The following is a 19,175-nucleotide window of genomic DNA, read 5'->3' as shown; positions in this document are numbered from 1 at the left end:
GGATACACCGCTCTACAGTAATTTGAAAGTGATTGCAGTACCAGTTTTGGCCACAATCTTACATATGGTTCCTTTAACTTATGATTTAATCATGCATTCCAGCCTGTGGTCCACTAGGGAGTTTGATTATTGGTGGGTAAACCCCCAGTGACCAATCAGGGCGTGATGAGGGCCTCAGCACACTGGCCTGATATTCTACTACCACACACACAATGATCCTGATACTCTGCTCTGCTCTTTAGAGGACATGGGTGAGGACTGGAGCTGGACAAAAAACATATTTGTAAAACGCATAGGTAAACGTGTATGTGTGTGTGTGTGTGTCGCAGGAACAAAAACAACAACAGAATTTCTGAAATGAAAAAAATACTTGGTCACAAAACACAAAATAATACACATAATAAAACAAGGAGAAAATTGGCAATATTTCCCTCAGTATTCCTAGATACCATTTTATTACACACTTTTGCAGCTATCTGGGGACTCTCAGGGAAATAGTCAATAACATTAGGCAGGAATCACTTTGACCAGCGGCAAGTGGTAGATTTCCTATTTTCCACTGTGGTTTGGCAGCGGAACAGTTGGAGTGGCAGCATCACGCAACGTGAACGTTAACCGTTCGTGTAACTTAGGAATGAGATAGAACTTCTTTTGAAATATAATAGAGTCCCGAAGTGTGACGTAGCATTTCCATGACGGCAGAATCACTTGATCTAAACAAGCTTTCGAAGTGGCATAAATAGCATTGAATGTAGACATGTGACATCATTTCTAGCTAATAAAAATAAATATATCCATTTAAACATGTTTTACCTGCTAGGCAGCAGCTTAGCCACAACACGGATTTCTTTGGCAGGTGTAATAGAAAGAAACAAAATTCCAGTGGATATTTCACGTCTTCTCAAAGACTGGCGGCTGTTAAGAGCAACGTTTTTTTGCCAAAAAATAAAGCCAAAACACGTCCGTGAATTTAAGGATTTTAACCGCATGCTGTGAAGTTGCATGCAGGTCTCTTTTACGGAGGAAACCCATGCTAAAATAAAACTCTGTAGTCACAAATTTGATCGTGTTGGTATGAATATATGTTGTAGTATGTGATTCCTACAGTGTAAAAAAAAATATACTAACGTCTTAGAAACGTTGTAAAATTATTGAAATAGATTAAGAAAGCCACCGCTATGGTGATTTCTAATGGTATATTGATTTGTTTAGATCCAGTGATATCGCTGCCTTGACAACGCTACGTCATGGCATCGATACTCTATTGTGTGAGCGCTGCATAATGCTTTACCACTGTCGCTTAATTATTTCCAATGTGATCCCCTCCTCAAGCCAAAAATTTCAAATTAAACCAATGGGCAGGACAACTGGGTCAAACAACTAGATAGGAACACAAGATTGGGACTAAACCAAGTAAGGGTGGGATTACAATTGAAAACAATAATATGGGGACAAAAGGTCTGAATGTAGACAAAATAAGTTTTGGGTGGTTATTGGTTATGTGTAAATAAGTAGGGACTTTGGGCTGTATTTTGGGCACCAACGAATGGCGTAAAACTCGTGAAAACTTTCACCCGCGCAAAGTTTAATTTCGGTATTTTGCACGTTTATTTTTTAAACATTGCACCCAGGGGTGTGTCAATTAACACCTAGGGAGGGGCCTGGCACGTTGTCTAAAAATCGCTATCGTACACTACCTAAACCTGGTCAGAAGTCAATGGCGAGTTGTTCATATGCTATTTTAAGAGCGCATGTCAACAGTCATATTGGCAGGTGCACGCACCATCCTTCTATCATTCATGAACGCACAACAGCGCACGTCTATGCAAAGCATTACAAGTTGCACGATTACAATGGGAAACATAATTAGAATGAAGATATTACGAAATACTGTACATTTCATGATGAGTAGTTATTCACCATCATTTGCAAATTGGTAATGACGGTTAAAAGTGATTAGGGGAGAGGGGAGAGGGGAGAGGCGAGAGACACGTATGGAGCACAGCTGAAGACACACAGTCACGAGATATAAGCAACTCCTCTGCAGGATAAATGTTATTTTGTTCAGTCATTTGAGCAATATTAGGGTAAGTGTTGCTTTTTCCAGCCAATGTTTTCGGTGGTAACCCATTGTCAGTCAATAGTGAAAGTAACTGCATATAACTGTCTTGTCGTTGACTGACTCCTTGGTGAAGTTAGTTTCACTTTGCCAATGAGTTCAAATAATAGACGAGTGCAAATGCGTGAAGGCTATGCTAGGTTTTAGTAAAGCATGGTTTAAGAATGACTATTCCATACGGTCTCGCAAGCAGCCTCCTTCATCAGATGTCATTCTCATTGGTTTAAAATGATGTTACGCCCCGAACACACCCATATGACAGATTAAAAAACCTAGGAACACCTTGTTGCGCCATGCGTTCCACGTTTGATAACGAAACCCCTCCCAATGTGAACTGGACATTCTACTAAATTTGAATAGACTTTTGACGAGTGACGATGGACTTTAGAATGTCATGATAGGGCCCTTTAACTGCACAAATGACCTCACCTGTGCAGATGTGTAAGGCTTGATTGATTGAAAATAGGTCAATGTGTTGGTGTTGAAAGAGGTAGTTTGATATTTGGGGTTTCGGTAGGGATGGTAGGAAGATGAAACTGGTTGAGAATAGATGGATTTGGGTGGATAAGGGAGTGAGAGTAGATGTGGACGATTTGCAAGTAGTGCTTGTTAATAGTGCCTGGGGTTGTTGATGATGTTGAAGATACATTTTAAGGGTTTGGTTGAGAAAGATTATAAAGATTATGATGTGGTGTGGTCTGAAGGTAAATGTGGTGATAATGATGATGTGGTATGGTGTCAGGGTATATGTGGTGATGTTTAATGGCATTAGTCAAAGGCGTTTAGGGGTGAGGTTTTAGATTAGATGTTTAGGGTTACTAGTAGATGTTGGGGGCCTTGGGTGAAAGTTTGGGGGATGGAATGATAATAGTTGTTGAGGGGAGATCGTAAACCTTAGGGACTTCAGTCTGAGGTTGATGGTTTAAGAATAGATGTTAGGATTTGGATCGAAGTTGGTGGTTTACAGTTAAGGCATAATGATACATTTTGAGGGGAAATGATAGATGTTATTAGGTTTGGGTTGAGATTGGGGAGCTTGGATGATAGTAGATGTCGAGGGGCAATGGTAGATGACGGGAGGAATATGGAGTAGATCATGAGGGGTAACAGAAGTCAGAGTTGAGAAGTCAGGGGTCGGGTAACGGTCCGGCCTTACCAGTCTTGGGTGTGAGGCTGATGTCGGTGTCGGAGGAGGAGGACTGGCGGCTGTAGGACTTGGAGGGGGAGAAGGAGAAGGCCGGGGCCCTCAGGGGGGTGGAGGGTCCGGAGGAGAGGGGGTTAGAGGGGCACTCTTCCCCAAACACAGGCCTGCCAGAGAACCAGGGAACACACACACACACACCGTCACTCACGCTCACAGACGCACGCCCACACACACACCGTTCCTCACGTTCACAGACGCACGCCCACACACACACCGTTCCTCACGTTCACAGACGCACGCTCACACACACACCGTTCCTCACGTTCACAGACGCACGCTCACACACACACCGTTCCTCACGTTCACAGATGAACGCACACGCATGCACACACACAGTCGCACACAAACACTCCATCACTCACAAACATGTACCACTCACTCAGGCTCTCTCACACACACACACACACACACACACCCACCATCACTCATAGTCACATCTGCACACACCATCACTTAAGCTCACGTACGCATGCGTAGGCACACGCACACCGACATGTTAACACTTGAACACTCTCCAGCTCTTTTGCACATACTGTCCATACATGGTTTGACCACATGCATGACCACACACACATATACGCACACAAGCACACTCATCAACCCCATCCTTCATGCTCAAACACAAACAAACTCACATGCACACAAATACCCAGACACACACAGACACACACAGACACACACAGACACACACACACACACACACACACTCTGACACAGCAGGGAAGCCAGAAGGAAGGGAGGATGTGTGTGTGTGTGTGTGTATGTGTCTGGGTGTAATGAAGGAAGGGAGGGGACTGCATGACTGAAGGATGGGAAATAAAACAAAATCCCAGAAGAGAAATGAAGAGGTGCCACTCAAACGGAGGGAGAGCGAGGCCAAAGGAGAACAGAAAAGAAGAGAGTAAAGGAAATGAAATGAGAGAAATGAAGAAGCATTTGTTTCAGCTAACCAAAGCAGAACGCTCGAGTAAACAAAGCAGAGGCGGACCCCAAATTCTTGTGTGTGAGTAAACAACTATATCCATCTGTTTGGCTGCTTGGTCTCCACAAACATTCACAGTCAGAGAAGTGGGCGTGCGGCAGAGGTACTGATCCACAAGCGTGACTTGAGCTGTTGCCATGGTTAAAAGTGAACAACATGGGATCTCTGCTAATACTACCACTGAACATGAGGTAGTTAGTGGAAGCATCAACCATCTGTATACATGAAAACCCACCACATGGTTAAAACCTAGCGGCTGGTTAGATTAAGCCTGCTAGTGTGGAGAGGGAGATTTGAGTTTAGTTGGTCACACTGTATTTGGACAGTTTGCCCACAGACTAACTACAGATGCTCCAATAATAAACAAATTATCTGTTGCCACTTCGTTAACTACAATTTATGGTTAAGGTTGGGGTTGGATTTGGTTAAGCATTAACTTAAGGTGATGTTCAGTAATTGTTCAACAACAATTTTGTAATTTAGATGATCTGTTAAGTCTTTGTGGGCAGACTATCGAAGTACAGTTACTTAGTAAACGAACAAAAGAGCCACCAAATTCCTGTGAGCTCTTAATGGATAAAGCCCCCCTATCAGTTTTAGGGGCGGGGCCTAGCTGTCATGGGGCATGGCAGGGAGGATGCTTTGGCAGCTGAAGGGAGTTGATTGGCTGGAGCTGGTGATATCCTTCCCCATCCAATGGCAGGGGAGGTGATCGTGGAGGGGTGGGGGGGTGGGGGTGTTGGATTGGGGGTTGGGGGGTCTGGAGCAGGAGGGTACCTGCCTACACTGTCTGGCAGCGGGGGCCTGAGAGAGGGGGGTGTTGGCGCAGCGGGGGCGAGGGGCCGCCCGGGGGGGGCGCCCGGAGCCCAGCGTACCGGAGAAGAGCAGCGTGGGATAGGACACACTGAAGCCCTGCGCCAGACGAGACGCCGCGCCGTGCACCGGGCTGCTGTGGCTCGAGCGACAGCCCGACACACACGTCACACACGCCGCTGGAGATCTGGAACACACACACACAGGCATGCGTGCACAAGCACACTCACAGGTGTTAGACACACTTTCTTACTGGAATGCAACCACTTTAGGCCGTGGCTGCTCAAAATTAAAGACTGAAACACACACACACACACACACACACACACACACACACACACACAGACAGACAGACAGAGAGACACACATCACAACCATAGGATCCACAGCACAAGACAAAAACATTAAGAAAACAGCAATAACAACACTTACAAATTCACACAACAAACACCCACTCACTATAAACTTTTAGATTTTAGTATGACATGGTTAATTATTGAGGACTGTTGTGAATATGGGGTGAAAATGGATTCAGTATTTCATGCATTTCTGAAGTTTTGAATCGTCAAATGAAACTTAACCTGACATAATGAGGCCATTTTTATATCATGACACTACATTAAGAGCTGTGTGAGAGAGAGAGAGAGAGAGAGAGAGAGAGATAGAGAGAGAGAGAGTTCAGCATTATAGCTGCTATAACTATCGAGCTGTTTGTGTCGGCCTCGGTGCTCACTGCTGACTTTAACCAGTAAGTTTGTCTGCCTCAGGGTGTCGTTTCTGGCTGGCCTCCAATTTTCCAACGCAACTAAGCTCTCCACCTTTTAATGAGTGGGATGAGCTGAAAGAGGCTGTTGTGTTTCATCATAATAGACATAATAGAAAAGTAAACAACACCAAAGATTGTACTGAAGAGCTGGTATAGACTTAAAAACAGGACAAACGTGTGTATGTCCTACTATTGTAGGTCTTAACAAGGTCTGGAGGACAAAACATAATTTTTATTGAAGAACATATGGAGCCAGTGAGTGTGGCACTTTCATCATAACAGTCATAACAGCCAATCATGACATGTCAGAACAAATGCATGATGTTTTCAGGTAAGACAATTACCCACGATGACAAAAAATATTAGATGTATATTACAACAAAAATATTAGAGGTATACTAGATATCATATGGACTTTCATACCACTGCTTGGTTGAATTTCCTATTGTGATGCACTCTTCAGAATTAATATCTTCAGTTATTATTTTTTAGATATCTGCACGCCTATGAAGTAGGTCCAGCTCTTTGGCCACATTACGCTTGTATATCTATTCACCAAACTCAACAAATTTGGAGTAAGGACAGAGATTTTACAAAGCTAGGCTCAACAGAAAATGGGATATGCCAGCTTGGCAACGAGATAGATGGAACCATTCATATAGACCTATGGATGGAACTAATGACCGGGCTTTGGCCATAGCAGCCATGCATGGACTAGTAACGGCAGTTTGTCCTGTAAGTTGAGAAATTAGTCGATGTGTGGTGGAATGAAGTAGCTGTACAAATAAGACAGTTTTAGCTGTTAACACAGGAATTATCAGCAAATTAAGACTACGCAAGTGTGGCAACAGTGGTATAAAAAGAATAATGGACTCCATGGCATTTGGGAATCAGAAGTTAAGGCAATTCAAGGCGTAGCTGCAATTCCACCTCTAAAGTGCATTAACTTCTGATACCCGAAAACCGCGTTGTCCATTATCCCTTAAATAATATACCTATTCATAATAATATACCTATTAGCTACCTGGATAATTATAGTCTCACTGACTTAACTGAACATAATCTCTACAACAACCATACAGGTACACAGATAAAAACGACAGCAAAACAAACTATTCACATTAAAAACACACACACAGCTATGTACAATGTACACACACGCTGTGCCTGGTGTGCTTGCAAATGACACAGCCAGACTACATACACAACAAAATACATACAGTACACACATACACACAATCACTCAATCACTCGTATACAAACACACTACACACACCGGTTGTCTTCAGTAATCCAAATCGCAGGTTCTCTAAGGCAGCCGTGCATGAAGGAAGGAAGAAAGCGACATGCAAGAGATAGAAAGAAAGAAAGAGAGAGAGAAGGAGAAGAGAGAAGAGAGAGAGAAAGAGAGGCGCATGCAGGGGCAGGAGCAGGATTGAGTGGGGTGTGTTTGTGTATGAAAAGACTACTCTATGACGGGTATAAGCACACACACACAGACGCGCTCAATCATCATCGAATACAAACTATAACACAATCAACAGAGTGTACTTAAAACAATACATCTTTACACTAATAGGAAGCTATAAAAAGAGGCTACACACACACACACACACACACCTCTCAAATACACATACAGTACATACACACATCTAAATTCCAAAAGTCACAAACTAACAAATGTATACAGAGGGTATTTTTCTCCTTGGTGCACTGGGCTATCATACAGCTTGAAAGTGTGTGTGTGTGTGTGTGTGTGTGTGTGGGCTGCACTCACTCCTTGATGTCTTTGGACGGCGAGGAGTTGGCGGTGTGCTGGGCATTGCTGGGGGGGTTGATGAGCTTCTCGAGGGTGCAGGCGGTGCCGATAGCCCTGACAACCAGGCCGCTCTCACCCTCCAGGTCGAAGCACTGCAGGTAGCCCACCACCGCATTCCCCCCCATCTCCAGAATCTTGAGCCCAATCTTACGTTGGAGCTCACCTGCACCACACACACACACACACCCATATGAGACACACACACACACACACAGAAACACACACACACACAAACACCATATGAGACACACACACACACACACACAGAAACACACACACACACAAACACCATATGAGACACACACACAGAAACACATGTGCACATTGACACACGAGCATAATGCCCATCTGAAAATAATGACTTGTGGCATTAGACTGGTGGCATTGACATCAATAGTCATGAAGTGCTTCGAAAAATACATGGTGTCTGTGCTCAAGCTAGGGGTCAATCCGGCACTTGACCCATATCAGTTTGTGTATAGACATAGCAGGGCAACGGATGACGCCATAGCCAGCGTCACCCACCTCACCATCAAACACTTAGAGGATCCCCAAGCCTACGTACGTATTTTATTTGCTGATTTTAGCTCAGCCTTCAACACTCTCCAGCCTCATCTGCTTATTTCAAAGTTGAAGCAGATGAATGTGAACCCTTTCTTAATCAAATCACATAGTTCAAAACGGATTGTTCTTATGCTTCTTCATTATTCATCCTTTATTATTCATGTCTTATGGGTATAACATCCATTAAACCAATGAGAGTGACACCTGCCATTCCATTTAAGAGCAAGGTGCGCAAAACCAAAAAAAAGTGTGCTGGTATTTTGATGATGTAATGAGTGAGCGCATCTCTGAAGGAATCTGCTTGTACTCCCGACCGTATAGGCAGCAGCGGGATCCCACACTAAAGCTTGCTTTGCTAAAACGTGTGTGTGTTTCCCAAGCAGAGTATAGCCTACACACATCTGCACTCACCTAGAATTTGAACTCGTAGGCAACGACAGAACAAAGTCTTACACTTAGTTATTTACTTTTACCATTGACTGAGAAGGAGTTATTTGAAAACATAGCAAGAAAAAGCAACACTTCCCCCAATATTATTTAAATGACTGAGTACAAATCCTAAGAACATCCACCCAGAGAGATCAGTCATGTTGCCTGCGCCTCATTGCTAAGGTATCGCCAATTGCTACATTTCGTGATTTTCAAAATAGCTGTGATTTACATGTGCCTTTCTCTTTAGACCAGATTTTTCTTGGTCAGTGGTATTATCATTTTTAGTGGCACTGCGTTGGGTGTAAGCTAGGAACAAGACCTGCGTCACACCTGGCGCTACGATGTGTCCAATATAAGATAGGGCCCTTAAGCTCTTCACAGAGATTAATGGCAAGTGAAAGTCTGTGTGTGTGTGTGTGTGTGTGTGTGTGTGTGTACCTGACATGAGTGAGATGAGTCTTTGGCGGGCTTCGTTGGATGCTCGTGGTGTTCGGATGCGGTCGATCCACTGGTACTCTGGATCTTCATTCACCACAAGCTCTTCCACAAAGCCGTGGACCATCACAGCCCGATAGCACCGCGGGATAGACGTAGCTGTGTGTGTGGCCGTAACACAGAGAGTTGTAAACAAACACAAACACACACAAATAAAACATCATCACGGAAGTCGGCTCATCAAAGCATGTGAACAATGCAGTTATTGCTTAAGCATAACAGTCACCATACACACATACACACACACACACAAAAACTACATCACTTAGGTCTTAGCTCATCAAAGCATGATAACCAAGCAGTTATGGATTAATCATAACCCCCACCTTTCTCTCACACACTAACAAACACATAAGTAAAGATACTCACTGCAGAAAAACTTGACACCACACGAAGACTGTCTGAAGCGGTTGAGATCATTAAAGAGATCCACCTTCACAAGGACGTTAATCTCACCACGGATACCTGAAACATAGCAACACAACGGTAGAGTTGATCACATACACACTTACCGCTGTAAACAGAGGATTGGCAGCTATGCATTTGTGAGATTGCAACACTGTCTGTGTTTAGCCTGTGCATGAACATGTGCTGCTGTGAGTGGGTGGGTGTGTGGTATGGGGGTTACTGTAGGTTCATCCTGAAATTTCACCCTAAGGCCGAATATCCCTGACTTTTTGTGAGTACCGTGTATGTGTGAGTACCGTGTATGTGTGAGTACCGTATATGGTGTCAAATATAGGGAACCACTCAGAGACTACGGTGTTTGTCAATGTGAGTATGTGAGAGATGATTGTGTGTATGTGAGTATGTGACAGATGACTGACTGTGTGTGTGTGTGTGTGTGTGTGTGTGTGTGTGTGTGTGTGTGTGTGAATGTGTGTGAATGTGTGTGTGTACCGTGTATAGTGTCATAAATAGGAAACCATCCAGATATAACTGTGGCAGCCTCGCTACAGAGCAGAGGGTCAATGTCGATGTAGACTTTGCCGATGGCATCGTTGGCACTGTAGGTGTCATGATCCAACACCGTGATCTGCAATGGTTCATCCTGCAAGTCCTCATCATCCACCTATTCAATACACACAGCTACAATTAGACTCTCACACACACACAATACAAGCATATCTAGAGAACACCCATGTTGCAGATATTGCCAAATAAAATCCTGCTTAAAGGATAGTTCCGGTATTTAGCACTTTGAGTCCCTTTTCTGGTTTGTTTTGGATGAACTAGAGTGGTGGACACCGAAGTTTTGATGATGGGTCCTGTCGCGACTTTCTGGCTCGTTTTGAATCGCCTTTGACTGTTTCAGAGTGGCTGGCTATGGGCATGCACAAACATGTCCTTAAAACAACCCTTTCAATTCAATTAAATTCTATCCAAACCACAACTATAGACAGAGGCAACGTATGCTGGGAATAGTATACATAGGAAAGTGTATGAGGCACGCCCCTCTCCTCTGCTGGTTTTGACAAAAGTGTTCACTTGAATGTTGCTTTTGCAAGCTGTTTACTCTCAAAAGAACATAAAGACAACACAGACAAAACACAACACACACAAACATACAGACACACAAACACACTCACCTCAAATTTAAACCACTCAGAATTCCACTGAGGGTTAAGGGACTTGGGATAGACGTCTGTTTTAAAAGTTGTATTTCCAAATTTGACCTAAAAGAAGAGGAGTGCAAAATCAGCGTGTGGATTTACAAGTGACTCCAGCGGTCTCTACATGTAGGCCTAAACAATACAAAACTGCAATATAATCTGAATATTTTTTATTTCAAACAGCATGAGAGCACACAGAGAATGATTAAATTCCATCAATAACCATCAATAAGCACATTTTTGCACAGAATGCAGCTCAACATATTTCCCAACAAAGTGCAGGCACACACAAATGTCAAGTGCATGTCAGAACATGCATGTCATGAGTTTGTAGGATTACATGCTAAGACGCAATCACTGACCTCAACAAAAGCATCGGTGAGATCACTCGCTCGGTCCATGACGGGCAGATGGCGACCCGCCACAATCTTGGCCTTAAGTTTGCCTGGCATGATTCTGCTGCTGCGTTTATCTGGTGTAAAATAGTTCTGTCAGCAGCAAATTACACTTGTAACAAAATCTTCACACTGAAGAGCAGACAGACAAAGATTCTAGTACTAGGGAGCATGCAATGACATCCGTGATAGACATAAAGTTACCTGCGAGACAGGTGGATTTGACAGTTCGACAGCGTGCTCTGGAGAAACTACACTTGGTGGGGCGTAGCTCGTATGTTAGCTAATGAGCTCAGTAAATGAGCAATCTGTGTTTAATGTAGGTTTTGCTAGCATAAAGTAAACACTTAAAGATCTATTAACTAGTACTAGATAATTGACCGATATGCATAGTTTTACTTCCCACACAATTACTAATGGACACAATGGACACATTTCAGCCATCTAAAATAATAGCATACAGTGTGGCAAAACATGCTAATCGCCAATCTGAAAAATGGCGAGTTGTCCATGTTGACAGTTGACCATGTTGACAACAGCGCTTGCTAGTCGCTGGTTTGCTGGCCACACATTGATGGGATAGCATCTTGTTAGCAAGCTAGCCATAACTGGCAAGTGCCTGGCTTAACACCATTAGCTACTTGCTTAACTTTTAATGTAATCGAAGGCTACTTAACAGGCTACTTAGAGCCACTGTGACATAACGGTTGATGATCGGACAGATGGCAGCCGGGTTTAGTGCAATACACAGTTATCATTTGGTAAATTAGTGGGAGGACATAGTGTTGTTCGCTAGCTATCGATTGTTCCCATGTACTCAGGCCGCTCTATGATACCTGTTTAAGGATAGCAGCTAGCACGTTAACGTTAGCAATAGCTAATCATGTCATGGCATAGTTTACTATTACATCACGCTACTGCTAGTTACCGCCAAGGGACAGGTTGTTCACACAACATTTCATGTAGTATACATGATATCAGGATCACTGTTAACGAGCTACTCACCAGAGCCACAACGTTATAAAGCAGAGCTGCAAAAAGACGCAGCGTTTAATCTAGCGATCCATCGATTTGACCTCCCTTGGATGCCCATAACGTGTGTCGAAGGGTGACTATCCTCTCCTTAACATGATTTTAGTCTCAAATCGGTGTAGAGCCTTCTCAGTAGTTTCTGCAAAACATAAACGTCACGTCAGTTTCCATGTATTATGAGAATATAATTAATCATAAGTGTATGGCTGGTTAGCTGGCTAATGAGAACAGTAGCCTAACGTTACCGTTGTCAGGATGACTGCAGTAACATCTAACCTCGGCGTAAATATTGCGGCAGACCAACGTCAAGTGAGCAATGTAGGATTACTTCCGGAACATGTTAATTCGGTAACATAGCCGAATGTATATTCGATATTTTAGGCTACGATATTCCACGATATTCCAGTAGTCTAAAAAATGTTTGAGTGAAGAAGTAGGCTAGGCCTACGTGTTTTAGTCTATTATGCCATTATATTTTACGCAGCCTACAGCTGTTTTGTGTGCCCTATCTTGGTGAGTGCTGAAAAAGCCTTTAAGAAAGGTAGCCTATGTAGGCTATAGATATTCTCAGAAATCACTGTCACACAGCAAACATTGACATTCTTACCTTCTGAAACAAAGGAAGCTACAAGGTAATAATTCCACTCATTATTAAGTCTTAACCTAATGATGTGTGACAGAACAAAAATTTAGCCTATATGAAAACCATGACCATGACAACCCAGGGACAGTTTAAGCAGCAATTATTTAATTATATCTGTTTATAAGCCCACATTGTTGAGCTGGATGTTTGTGCTTTAAATGGACAATAAAACTTTTGAGATAAAAAAGTTTAAATAAAAAGTAAATAAAAGTTAGTGTCTTCATGGGTCTTGATTGGTTTGAATCTGACCTTAAAGGGCGTTCTTTCAACGTGTCTTGGCAGGGACAGGTATCTAAGTCTCATGACCTCACCACAGGTGTGCCTCAGGGATCAGTATTAGGACCCTTGCTTTTCTCTATTTACACCACTTCCTTAGATGATACCATTCGCTCCCATGAATTTGACTGTCACTGTTATGCAGACGACACTCAACTTTACCTGTCTTTCCCACCTGATGACTCTAGTGTTTCCCACCGGATTTCTGCATGCCTTAAGGATATTTCAGCCTGGATGAAAGATCGGTGCCTTCAGCTTAATCTCTCAAAAACAGAGTTTTTGGTGTTTCGAGCTAAAACAGCTATTCCCCAACAGATTAACATCCAGCTTGACTCAACTTCACTGACCCCAACTAGATCGGCACGCGACTTGGGCTTGTAATTGATGACCGAATTAACTTCTCTGAGCATATAGCTTCTATTGCAAAATCATGTCGGTTTATGCTTTACAACATTAGGAAGATCAGACCTTATCTGACACAAGATTCCACACAACTTCTTGTTCAGACCATGGTCATCTCTAAGCTGGACTATTGTAATTCACTATTAGCTGGCTTACCCGCTTGTGTAACTAGATCATTACAGCTGATTCAGAATGCTGGAGCACGCCTGGTCTTCAATCAGCCAAAGAGGACACATGTAACTCCTCTCCTAGTTACTCTCCATTGGCTCCCTATAGTAGCCAGAAATAAATTTAAATCTCTCACTTTGGCCTATAGGACACTAACTGAATCTGCTCCTAGTTATTTTAATTCAATAATCAAGCCTTACATCCCCAACCGCCCACTGCGGTCTTCTGGTGAGCGTCTGTTGTGTCGACCAGTCATGAAAACTGGGTCTAATTTCAAACTCTTTTCTTCAGTGGTTCCATGTTGGTGGAATTAATTGCCCAGTGCTCTCCGTTCCTGTGGTAGTTTTGGGTCGTTTAAGAGGGGTCTAAAGACATTCCTATTTAAAATATACCTAGTTTTTTAAGCGCTTATGTGTTATGGTTTGTATAATGTTGTTTTATTTCAATTGGGCTGTTAATTAATTTGACATTATTGTTTATTATTGATATTCTCCTTAATGTAGTCTTAGCATGTCATTGTTTTTATATTATTGATTGAATGGACATTATTGTTTTATTATTGCCTTTCCCCTTTTTTTCCATTGCTTTTTATTGGGCTATTGATTGAATTGATATTATTGTGTATTATAACTATTCTCCTTATTATATTTGACCTACATTCTAATCTGTTCCCTGTTCAATTTTAAATATTATTATGTTGTTTGTATTTATGTGTCGCTTTGGACAAAGGCGTCTGCTAAATCCATAACCATAACCATAACCATGGGTGCATGCACTGAGAGAGATGCTGTCACAGTAGGCCTATTTACACGATTGGCTTAGCCCCCTAATCCCCCACAGCTTTAAATAAAGCAGGGCAGGAGTGTAGAAGGAAATCCAGGGACACCCTCAACTATTCTGACACACATTGTGGACGTGTGACCTCATAGCTTGAATTGTGTGTGTGTGTGTGTGTGTGTGTGTTTTCCAGTGGTGGAATGTAACAAAGTACAAATACTTCGTTACTGTACTTAAGTAAATTTTCCACGTATTTGTACTTTACTTAAGTAAAATTTATAGTGCATACTTTTGACTTTTACTTCGTTACATTTTACAGCAATTATCTGTACTTTTACTCCGCTACATTTCTACAACACCATCGTTCCTTTTTACCATACATTTTATGATCAGTTTTTTTTTCTCTCTCTGACTAACACGTTTGTTTTACTGGGGGGTTGCTACCAAAGATTCTGGAGCGCTACGTGCATTCTTAGAAACATAAGCTTCTAGTCTAGACCAGGCAAAGCGTGAGCTTGTAGCCATCTGCATTCGGTAGGCTATATTCACCAGACCCATGGCTACACTGTACATGCAACTGTGTTCTGTGCCTTTCTCTGTCTGTTATCTGCAGCGTTAGGGCCTCCTCTCCGATGAGATTGCTATCCGCGGATCAGCGAAGTTACAGGCTATGCCCATGCTTCTGTCACACGTCTGATCATTTGCGGCACAAATGAATGGTAGACTATTAATGAACCGGTGGCCGGAAAAAACGTAACATTTTCCAGGTTAGGAAATATTCCTTAATTGTGTGTGATTAAATAAAGATGCATAGCCTACAATTGGGGGGTAGTAAAGTGAGCGCTCATTCAATGTCTATGCGTCTGCGCAAGTGAAACTGAACTTAATCATAAAGACACCTTTCTCAGCAACTTTTCTGTTCAATCAGCATAATTGGCATTACGATCCACCCGACGTTTCCCTTGTCTACCCCGTTAAACTTCAGGCTCTGGTGTTTTGCGGAATGATATTACTCAGCAGATCACCCTAGTAGATAACCAGAATTACAGTCTCTAGAATTGTAGGTCAGAATGTAAACTTGGCCACAGATGGTAAGCACAATTGCATTAACTTAAAACTATCTAGTCGAGTATAACCTAAAACTAGCTTAATTAAAATTCCACAGCCCATACTGATTTTTCCTTTTAGAATATAGATATTAAGAGAATAAATCATTATGCAAATACTTTACTTTTAATACTTAAAGTACATTTAAAAGCAGGTACTTTTTTATTTTTACTCAAGTAGGGTTGTCATTGTGGTACTTTTACTTTTACTAAAGTAAATATTTCTCTGTGTATTTGTACTTTTACTTAAGTACTGAGGTTCAGTACTTCCTCCACCACTGGTGTTTTCACATTCTTACACACAAAGGTAAATGTGATACCTCAATATAACTCCCAAATGTGAGCTGAGAGTTAAGAAAAGCAAAAGAGAGGTTGAGAATGAAAGATAACTGAGACTTTAAAATATGCAACTGTTTATGTGTGTGTGTTTTATGTTTGTGTGTATCTGAATGTGTGTGTGTGTGTGTGTGTATGTCTGAATGAGTGTGTGTGTGTGTGTATGCTGGGGATTCACTAAGGCCATGCATAATGTAATAATACTTGCGGGTGTTTGAAGCATAGTGTTTGAATTAGACCTCAGTGCCTAGGTGCCTATTTGACACACACTGGGTTGATGTCCAAACCTGGTTTCCGTTCGGATGTTAGCATGCAAAAATCATCTCTCTTCCAACAGGTGTGATGCTAAAAGTAGCACCCTGACAGGCAGAGATGTGCTAACAGACTATGTGGAGAAGAGCTCATGCACTTATTCTGGAGCTCCAACTCCCCCTCTGGGGGAAATATGTCAGCCATCTCAAGCAGCAAGCTGTAAAGAGAAAACTCTATCTTTACAACCTTTTGCGTATCTCTTTCTGTCTGTCTCCGTTCTCTTTCCCACCTCCTCTCTGTCTGTTTAGTTTCCTCTCTTTGCTTCATAGTCATCTCTTTTCTCTCTGTTTACATATCAGGGAATATGGAAGTGGACACAGACACCCCTGGGATTATTCAATTTGTGCTGATGGAAGTTTGATCTGTATGTAAACCCATGTGTTTGTGTGTGTGTGTGTGTGTGTGTGTGTGTGTGTGTGTGTGTGTGTGTGTGTGTGTGTGTGTGTGTGTGTGTGTGTGTGTGTGTGTGTGTGTGTGTGTGTGTGTGTGCTATTTATTCCTTAACCTCTCTGTGTCTTTGGAAGCAGGTGGGGTGTGAGGAGTGCTGTGACAGAACTGGCTCCTCCTCCCCTGATCAAACAAGATAACAACCTAAACGGTCTCAAACACAGATACACACTCCCACACAGTGAACACAATTCATGGCGTTTGCTTTGAAGCAACTTTGAAACATCTGAAAGCTGATTAATTTTCCCATGCTTGTTCAGAAATGCAATAATCAAAGAAGATAAGTTCCTCTGTAGAAGCAAAATGGTGTGTGTTGTGTGAAGAGGGTCATCATCTGAACACAATATTCAACTTTATTGGTTGTTGCCAATGCAGCTTTGGATATACATTATACAAATATGCCTACTTGCATGTAATGTCATTGATTATTGATGGGAAATGTCATGGTCACATGATTATAAGTATGGCAATTAATATGACAGTGATTGGTTGTTTTTATGGAGTGTGAATTTAATGTCATGGGCTTGTCCAGCACTAACAAGAAGATTTACTGACTTATTAGACACACACAGAGAGAGAGAGAGAGAGAGAGAGAGAGACATATACACAGACATTGTCATCCATAAACTTAATACATGAACACATAATAGGCCAACCAAAGTTTATGCCCATACACAGTCCCTGAAACATGTACACAAATTTACCGCCCACTAATTCTTATCCCTTTATACAAAGACACACACACACACACACACACACACACACACACACACACACACAAACTTAAAACAATAAGGACAGCAGGTCTGTTTCACATACCAAAGCTATATTTATTGTCCAAGTGATACACTCACGCCCATCATGCCTGTTGTGTGTGTCAGTCAAAGTCTGTCTGTCACCCTTAAAGCCCATTGTGTCTCACTCTTTGGGGTTTAGTGTTCATTGTCGAACCAGCGGAACAACTCAGGTAAAACCTCCACTGTAGCTCACTTTCTCACACATTTACACACACACACACACACACATTCTCTCACACACACACAAATGTACCTCTACAGTAGATTCCATTTGCACAAGAGTGTGTATGTGTGTCTTAGTGAATACGTCTTAGTATGTGGTAAGGTTTTATCATCTCAACTTTGTGTAGGCTACTGCATTAATACAGAGATTGTATGTATACAGACCGATGAGTGCATGGTAATTTTACTTAATGTGTGTGTGTGTAATGTTTGTATCATGTATTGTCATGTAAAGTCATTGTCTGAAAGTGCGCTATTTCTTGGCATTCAGGTGTCAACATGGCAGATGAGTGAGTATAGCATTTTATTTTCAGCAAAAATAAATATGAAGAGAAAGTGCAATAAAGTGCCATGAAATCCATATGCCTTTATAGATTGGCCTATTCAGAAATCCATATGCCTTTATAGATTGGCCTATTCAGAAATCCATATGCCTTTATAGATTGGCCTATTCAGAAATCCATATGCCTTTATAGATTGGCCTATTCAGAAATCCATATGCCTTTATAGATTGGCCTATTCAGAAATCCATATGCCTTTATAGATTGGCCTATTCAGAAATCCATATGCCTTTATAGATTGGCCTATTCAGAAATGTTTGCACGCACAGCCTCTAAAGGATTCTAAAGTAGACATTTGTGATGCAATGTCTGCAGTTTAATATTTGAGTATATACAGTATGAGTATTGAACACACTTGTTTTTATGAATGTATCTCATTGCTTTCTCTCTCTCTCTCTCTCTCTCTCTTTATCCATGTGTCTAAAGTGATGTAAGTATATCTGTGTTCAGTGTTTTCAAAATTGTGTGTTATTATGCTTATTTTGAGAGTTTTTACTTTGTTCAGGGATACTTATGACGTGATTTCTTTGCATCTCTCTCTCTCTCTCTCTTTTTTATCACCTACTCTGTGTGTGCGCGTGTGTGTTTCATGCTTATGTCACATGCTGTCTCCATGGTGACAGCTCCATCACTCTTTCTTCATTCTTTTCTTCCATTGTCTCTTGCTCCCTGACAGGATGCCCCCCGGCCCATGTCCCCCAAGCAAATCCATGCAAAGGTAAGGCTCAGCACTGTCACAGTGCCTCCAACTGGTGTGGAGGAGTGTTACACAAAATAGGCCGTACTGAAATGCGTTAGCCCTCAGCTCAGGAGACACGGATTAAAATAGTCTTCATTCTAAAATATACCGATGTCATTTGCATGTTCAACAACATATCTGAACTCTAGATGAACAACACCACAGATGCACGGTCACTAAAAGATGTCAGTAATTCAAGTGGTGTTCTAAAGTCTGGATGAAAGTCATTAAATGTTAATAAAATAGCCAAAGATAGCCAATAGATTGGCTATAGATTAGGTATAGATTATAGATTAGCAGATTAGCTATAAAATAGCCAAAGAGAGCTTTTAAAGCAGGCCATGACACCCAGCATCTCTAATTTAGGTGCTCAAG

The 19,175-nt window shown here is 42.0% G+C and overlaps 2 protein-coding genes across 16 annotated transcripts in view; one reads left to right on the top strand and one right to left on the bottom strand.

The window, feature by feature from the left end:
- c2cd5 (C2 calcium dependent domain containing 5) overlaps positions 1 to 12,676 on the bottom strand; it is a 57,141-nt gene extending 44,465 nt beyond the window's left edge. For 2 of the 15 annotated variants that reach the window (XM_048256334.1, XM_048256337.1), the window contains exons 1-10: positions 12,480 to 12,654; positions 12,208 to 12,373; positions 11,170 to 11,279; positions 10,784 to 10,870; positions 10,095 to 10,266; positions 9,564 to 9,659; positions 9,138 to 9,293; positions 7,662 to 7,866; positions 5,087 to 5,305; positions 3,276 to 3,427 (exon numbers count right to left, since the gene is read on the bottom strand). In XM_048256334.1, the coding sequence (XP_048112291.1) occupies positions 3,276 to 3,427; positions 5,087 to 5,305; positions 7,662 to 7,866; positions 9,138 to 9,293; positions 9,564 to 9,659; positions 10,095 to 10,266; positions 10,784 to 10,870; positions 11,170 to 11,259 (1,177 nt within the window). In that variant the 5' untranslated portion in view covers positions 11,260 to 11,279; positions 12,208 to 12,373; positions 12,480 to 12,654. Of the gene's footprint in view, positions 1 to 3,275; positions 3,428 to 5,086; positions 5,306 to 7,661; positions 7,867 to 9,137; positions 9,294 to 9,563; positions 9,660 to 10,094; positions 10,267 to 10,783; positions 10,871 to 11,169; positions 11,296 to 12,207; positions 12,374 to 12,479 lie in introns of those variants that run through there. The other 13 variants (XM_048256344.1, XM_048256346.1, XM_048256343.1 and 10 more) reach the window with 12 other exon arrangements.
- A 4,911-nt stretch (positions 12,677 to 17,587) lies between these two features.
- The window catches only part of tnni1c (troponin I, skeletal, slow c), a 4,581-nt gene continuing 2,993 nt past the window's right edge, over positions 17,588 to 19,175 (top strand). The window contains exons 1-4 of the mRNA XM_048257172.1: positions 17,588 to 17,668; positions 17,992 to 18,010; positions 18,488 to 18,491; positions 18,738 to 18,779. Of these exons, the coding sequence (XP_048113129.1) occupies positions 18,000 to 18,010; positions 18,488 to 18,491; positions 18,738 to 18,779 (57 nt within the window). The 5' untranslated portion in view covers positions 17,588 to 17,668; positions 17,992 to 17,999. The remainder of the gene's footprint in view (positions 17,669 to 17,991; positions 18,011 to 18,487; positions 18,492 to 18,737; positions 18,780 to 19,175) is intronic.

This window comes from Alosa alosa, chromosome 11 (genome assembly GCF_017589495.1).
Source record: "Alosa alosa isolate M-15738 ecotype Scorff River chromosome 11, AALO_Geno_1.1, whole genome shotgun sequence".
Classification (NCBI taxonomy): Eukaryota; Metazoa; Chordata; class Actinopteri; order Clupeiformes; family Clupeidae; genus Alosa; species Alosa alosa.
This window is presented reverse-complemented; position numbering and strand designations above follow the sequence as displayed.